Source organism: Emys orbicularis, chromosome 8, assembly GCF_028017835.1.
Source record: "Emys orbicularis isolate rEmyOrb1 chromosome 8, rEmyOrb1.hap1, whole genome shotgun sequence".
NCBI classification, from domain to species: domain Eukaryota; kingdom Metazoa; phylum Chordata; order Testudines; family Emydidae; genus Emys; species Emys orbicularis.
This window is the reverse complement of record NC_088690.1, coordinates 75856273-75862978: the sequence shown is the minus strand read 5'-3', so window position 1 is coordinate 75862978 and position 6706 is coordinate 75856273. Positions and strand designations below refer to the sequence as shown.

At 44.6% G+C, this 6706-nt stretch overlaps 1 protein-coding gene across 1 annotated transcript; it reads left to right on the top strand.

Annotated features, from left to right (window-relative positions):
* Positions 1-1956: 1956 nt before the first annotated feature.
* Positions 1957-6706, top strand: LOC135882948 (protocadherin alpha-8-like). The gene is made up of 2 exons (XM_065409972.1): positions 1957-4314; positions 6587-6706. The coding sequence occupies exons 1-2, from the start codon at positions 1957-1959 to the stop codon at positions 6704-6706; spliced, it is 2478 nt and encodes an 825-aa protein (XP_065266044.1).

Sequence of the window (6706 nt, the reverse complement as noted above, 5' to 3'; positions counted from 1 at the left end):
AAATGCATTGACCCTGCACTTCCAATGGGACACGCCATTTTCTAATAATTCTCATTAAGTGATCCTTGTTCTCATAGTAGTGCAGCCAATTATACAGTAGGGTGAGTCCGTGCATCTACGTGTGGAAACACTGCATGGCATGTTCTGTTTTGGTACATAGGAGCTTCTTTCTCCTTCCCAAAGAATTATCGTAGTCGTGTTTTCATATATTTCTCCCCATTTTCTATCCCGTCTGTGAGTTCTTTCAGTCTTATGCTATTTTGCTCTTTGGGTTCTTTAAATCATTTTAAGGTCCAGATCAAACTTCTTGATTTTAGCCAACTGAATTCCTTTATCTACATCAGTTAGTATATCTGAATGTTGCATTTAAGTCCTTTATCAGTAAATTCTTCTACATATGTATTATTTCTTGAAGGTGGTTTGCATCTCCGTTTATATTCATTTTTATTTCAGCTATTTCTCTGATGTCTGCCTTTGTAGCAGGCACATTTTTATCCTTGTCCATTGTACGTTGTTTGCCCACAGGTAGCTCTGCAGTGGGTCTTGCTGCTTCTCTCTGGTGGCGTGCACAGAAGCTCTTAATATCATAAGCAGCTTTCTGTACACGCATCCTGGATTTGGGAATATCCAGACACCTGTCATACGAGTTTTCAGGGATTCATATTTATCTAAGTAATCTCAATTGGCAAATGTAGAGACCATTGCTTTGGTGCGCTAAACAGGAGCAATCGCTTGACTGGCATGATGTCATGATGGATTATATAACGCATAAAATACAAGGGGGAAAGGGGAGCTAGAAAGAGAGAGCGACACACACACACACACACAGAGAGAGAGAGAGAGAGAGATGGGAAAAACTTGGCCACTGTTCCTGCCTCTTCTGGGCTCCTTGCGGATACTTATGGAATATTCCTGCCTAAGCATCTCTAAGGTGCTTATCACCATTATCTGTTTTGATAAACACACACATACATACACAAGATGACCAACTGATGACAAAATATGAAAAGCACAGAATGAAGGTACAATAAATTATTACAATTGAACAGTTATGTAGTTCAATAATTTCTCATAGGCTCAAGTCTATTAATATAATGTATATAAAATATTTCCCCACACTCTTAGGTTAACACTGATTCCTTCACCATAGAAGAGTCATAGAGATGTGACCACCCAACATTTCACACATTTTAAAGACGTGGGAAATTTTTGTCTGATTTATCTACTGAGGGAAGATCAGTACATTTGAATGTTTGCGAATGAATTTTTCCTACTATTCGTAACTGAACACATAGATCATAATAGAGTATCTTTTGCGGTAAATCATTTTTAAAAATAACAATACATAAAATACAAGGGCTTCCAAAAATATTTTTCACACACTTGTCTTGCTAATAAATAACTGAATTTTAAAGAAAAAGACACAGACATTGAGGAAAATTACCAGAAATGAAAAATAATACATCTTAGGGGCCAGCGACTAGCAAAACTCCCACTGCTATCTAAGGGAGTAGATTCATACCATCAAATTAGAGATCTATAATTTCCGATAATAATATAAACTGTTTTAAATTTTAAATAAAAAACACAATACTGAAAACCAATGGCCTCATCAGAATATTAAAACACCACGAAAAAAGTATATACATTACAAAGAAAATAGTGCTACAGCTATTTTAAAATAAACCTATCATTGTTTACTTACACATTCACAGACACATGGTGTCGCTGTCCCCTAAAAATACGTTTCAGTAAGAAAAGAAACACATAGCTCCACCTTCAATTTCAACTACAGCCTGGTAGATGAAACGTCAGGAGGGCTCCCGGATGTGAGAGGGTTGGATTAAATTAAATTGCTTTCAAAGGTACCGCATCCCGCCATTCACTGGACTCTGCTGTTCGCTCAGTTAAAAACTGATTTATAAACCGGCACCGGCGCACCGCCCCGTGTCCGCAATGGCTCTTCTCCGGCGAGACTCCCTGGTAACCAGGCAGCTGCTGCGGTTGGTTCTGTTACACACGGCCTGGGAGGTGGGCAGCGGCCAGGTCCGTTATTCCGTGCCGGAGGAATCCAAACACGGCACCTTTGTGGGCCGCCTGGCCCAGGACCTGGAACTGGAGGTGGCGGAGCTGGTGCCTCGGATGTTCCGGATGGTCTCCAACAGCAGGAGAGACTATTTTGAGGTAAATTTGCAGAACGGCGTTTTGTTTGTTAATTCGCGAGTAGACAGGGAAGAGCTGTGTGGCCAGAGCCCCCTGTGCGCCATTGACCTGGAGGTGATAGTGGACAAACCCCTGAGGATATTTCACGTGGAAGTGGAGATACAGGATATAAATGACAATGCTCCTGCTTTTTCCGTAAATGAGCAAAACCTGAGTATAGCAGAATCACTAACTCTTCCAGGTTCGCGTTTCCCACTAGAGGGCGCGTCTGACGCAGATATTGGTACAAACTCTCTGCTAACCTATAAACTCAGCCCAAGCGAACATTTCACTCTAGATGTCACAACTAACGACGACCAAATCAAATCTGCAGAGCTTGAGTTAAAGAAATCTCTGGACAGAGAGGAAACACCCGTATATCGTTTATTACTCACCGCCACTGACAGGGGCAAACCGGAGCTCACCGGCACAGTTCAGCTGGTGATCACGGTGCTGGATGTGAATGATAACGCGCCTGTATTTAATCAGTCAGTTTATAAGGTCCAAATGCTAGAAGCTTCAGCTAATGGGACATTAGTCATCAAACTTAACGCCACAGACTTGGATGAAGGTATTTATAAGGATATTACATATGCCTTTAGCAGTCTTGTTCCTCCCTATGTTAAGGACATGTTTAAAATATATGGAAATTCTGGTGAAATCAGGGTTAAAGGGAAAATGGATTTCGAATACATTAACTTGTACGAAATTCAAGTTTCGGCCAAGGATAAGGGGAATCCCCCACTGGCTGGACACTGCAGAGTTGTGGTGGAAGTTTTAGACATGAACGACAACGCTCCTGAAATAACAGTCTCTTCTCAATCTCTGCCGGTTCCGGAGGACGCTTCCTCGGGGACAGTAGTGGCTCTTATTAGCGTCTCTGACCGGGACTCGGGAGACAACGGCAAAGTCACCTGCTCCATCCCCCCGAACCTGCCCTTTCGGCTCGTCTCCACCTTTAAGAATTATCACTCGCTGGTGCTGGCGGAGGCCGTGGATCGGGAGCGAGTGTCTGAATATAAGATCCTGGTGACAGCCAGAGACGAAGGGGCCCCGTCTCTCTCGGCCAGCAGCAGCATTTTGGTGCCGATCGCGGATGTGAACGATAACGCCCCCGCTTTCCCTCAGCCCGTTTACATGGTGTTTGTGAAGGAAAACAACCCGCCCGGGGCCCATCTCTTCACCGTGTCGGCCTCGGACCCGGACCTGAGGGAAAACGCCTTTGTGAGCTACTCAGTGGTGGAGCGGAGTGTGGGAGAGCAGCCCCTGTCCAGCTACATCTCGGTGCACTCGGAGAGCGGGCACATCTATGCCCTGCAGCCCTTTGACTACGAGGAGCTGCAAGTGCTGCAGTTCCAGGTGAGCGCGAGGGACGCCGGGTTCCCGTCGTTGTGCGGGAACGTGACTGTGCAGCTCTTTGTCCTGGATGAAAATGACAACGCGCCCGCAGTGTCCCCGGCTGGCTCCGGCCGCGGCTCGCCAGGGCCCGAGCTGGTTCCGCTGTCGGCCGGCGCAGGGCACGTGGTGGGCAAGATCCGAGCGGTGGATGCGGATTCCGGCTACAACGCGTGGCTTCGCTACGAAGTGCAGGAGCCCAGGGCTTCGGGGCCTTTCCGGGTGGGTGTGTACAGCGGGGAGATCAGCACCACCCGGGCCTTGGAGGAGGCGGACGGCCCCAGCCAGAGACTCGTGATCCTGGTGAAGGACCATGGGGAGCCGGCGCTGTCAGCGACAGCCACTGTCAGCCTGTCCCTGGTGGAGAGTCCCCAGGCTGTGAAATGGGACTCGAGGCAAAGGGGCAGGAGCGAAGGGCCCTTGGTTGACATGAATGTGTCTCTAATGATCGCCATTTGCTCGGTGTCCGGGCTGTTTGTGCTGGTGATTGTCGTGTACGTTGGCCTGAGATGCCACCCGGGTCCGGAAGTGATGTGCGAGCCTAGGAAAGCCACCGTGGTGTGCTCGAGCGAAGTGGGGAGTTGGTCCTATTCCCAGCGCCAGAGCCGGAACTTGTGTGTAGGGGAAGGCACCGCCAAGAATGACCTCATGGTTTTCAGCCCCAACTTCCCTCACACTGCAGAGAATGGTGAGCACGAGAAACTACAGGGAGCACAGGTGAGTCTGATGTAACTGTATGTGGAATGTTTCTTACGATATATCTAAAGAATTGTGGTTAGATTTCCATATGGAATTTGTTTGGTCTGTAGAATACCATGTCATTTACCATCTAATGAACCATTTCTTCATATAGTGGTTCTTCATTTAGGGTATACTCTGGACAGCTGTATACGTGAACAGCACCTGCGACTGTTTTTCTTCCATATAGTCTGGCATCCATTTGCCGTGTTTCAGAATATTTGGTTACCAATTGTGAAGGGCCAATAGTTTTCGAGATACTGTTTGAATGCACATAGTATACGTGTTTGTAAAATTCAAATCATGAGGCTTTAAATATTAGTTGACAGAAATACTAAGCATGGAGATCATTTCTCTGCATACGTTTTTTAAGATAAAGATATCCACCTTTTCTCATTGTACTCCAGTCTTCGAGAACATGCAGGCGACCTAATATTTCGTGTGCTATGAAATAATGGGAGTAAATAAATGCTTTGTTTCTGTCAAGCTATCTCTGCTTGGAAAGATGTAATTTAGTGCTGCAGGGTCATCATCAAGGCATGAAGTTCCCTACCATGGAACCTGTTCAACATGGAAAAAATTGATACAAAGGGAGATAAATTTCGTGTTGAAGTGTGCGGCAGACATTACTACAGGGATATTGTAATGTGGGGTTATTTATGTATATACTTTCAAGATTGTAGACAAAACTTCATAACTAAACGATATTTTGTAAGCAGCAGGATAAATCACATGCAGTATTTGGTCAAGTGTGATGCCCATCTGTTCTTTGGCCAATTAACATTTTAATAATTATTTGGTGGAACCCTCTTCTCTTAATAAAATGTTCCATCAAGATCAATATAGCCTCAGAGTATCCATTAGCAGAAATACGATGTCACTCTTCATCTGTGTCTTTAGCTAAAGCTCTATCTCAGCCTTGAAAGAGCATTCCTTTTTCTTTTCACTGAGTCACTGGTGGCCCTTGCTACACCTGTTATTCACTGTTCTCCATTCCATCAGTCTTCTCTTTTGCGTTTGCAGTAGGGGCATTTTTACATTTCCATATTACAATTGTACCACATTATCAGCATGTATTTATCAGCATCTTTTATATTTTCTTTTAGGGCTAGATTGTGACACTTTGAGACCTATCTTCCTCCGCAAGTGGTTCCATTTAGTTTAATGAGACTTGGCGCCAAGGGCTATTCAAAATTTGTAAAGTTACCACAATCTAGCCCATGTTGATGTAGTTGATACTGGAAATATAAATAACTGTTGTTGAACGAAGAGCAACTGGAAACGTTTTAATGGAAAATGTTATGGTGCTAATAAACTATTTGGGAGTTGGAAGCCAGTTTTAAATCTCCAGTTTTGTCATCAGGAATTTCGAACTTACCCGTGATATCTCCAAATGTGGAGTGGAGCCCGCTTGCTTTACTCCGGCTAGCGTTTTCTTTGACTTCACTGAAAATAGGAATCGCTGCTAGACAAAAATACCTGGAATTGTTGGAAAAGGGTCGTTACAAGGAATATGACCCAGCAATTCAGATGAAAATGCAAATAGAGACGTGCATTACTAATCATGTTCCATTTTATCCGAACCGGCTTTTACTTTCTAACCCCAACAATTAGAATTTCTTGTTCCGGGTTTTCTCTGTGAATGTCTCACAGACGGCAGTGTGGAATGAGAAACCTTTCACTATAGCTGATAAAGGAGAGATTTTACTAGGATCTAGGAGTCCTGTCTTTTCCTCCAAAGTCGGAAAAATATTGACCGATTTAGTGCAGTGTTTTAAAGATGTGGTGGGGAATGTAAATGTGATAAAATGCTGGACTTCTCAGCTATAGGGACACCCAAGGGAAAACACACTGAAGTATGTGTGTCCAGTGGTATGGGAAATGGAAACACTAAAACGGAAGAGGGTTTCTGACTGAGTTTGTTTCCGGTAGAGGATAGATTGTGGGGAGTGTAAGGGGTGCTGGTAGTACTGTTCCAAGCTCCCGCCAGAAAATAAACTCTGTCCTTGTGAGTAGCCAGAATGAGGCGCCTCATAGGAAATGTGTGGTTCTCGGTGATCCCTTGAGGTCGAGGATGATCTCTTTCACAGGTTTTATTCATTATGGGTCCCCTTTGCTGACTGAGGAGTCTGATCCTTGAGCCACATGCTCCTTGGCAGATGTTGAAGATGGTGTTGGAAGTCAAGGTTGGGACATGATTGCTGCATGACAGTTGTCTTTCCTTTCTTCTCTGGCATTTTTCTGCGATCAGGGCAAGGTGATTTTCCTCAAAAGTGGACATTCCTTCTCTGACAAGTCTTTGCCAGTTATCCCTATTCTGCGCTACTGTCTCCTAGTGTGTGGTGTCAATGCCACATCTCTTGATGTCTAG

What these genes read in the sequence shown, in the direction of transcription:
- LOC135882948 (XM_065409972.1), top strand. Translation starts at nt 1,957, where the DNA reads ATGGCTCTTCTCCGGCGAGACTCCCTGGTAACCAGGCAGCTGCTGCGG. An exon ending in AGAAACTACAGGGAGCACAG is followed by an intron (nt 4,315 to 6,586) that starts GTGAGTCTGATG and finishes TTCTGCGATCAG; the next exon opens with GGCAAGGTGATTTTCCTCAA.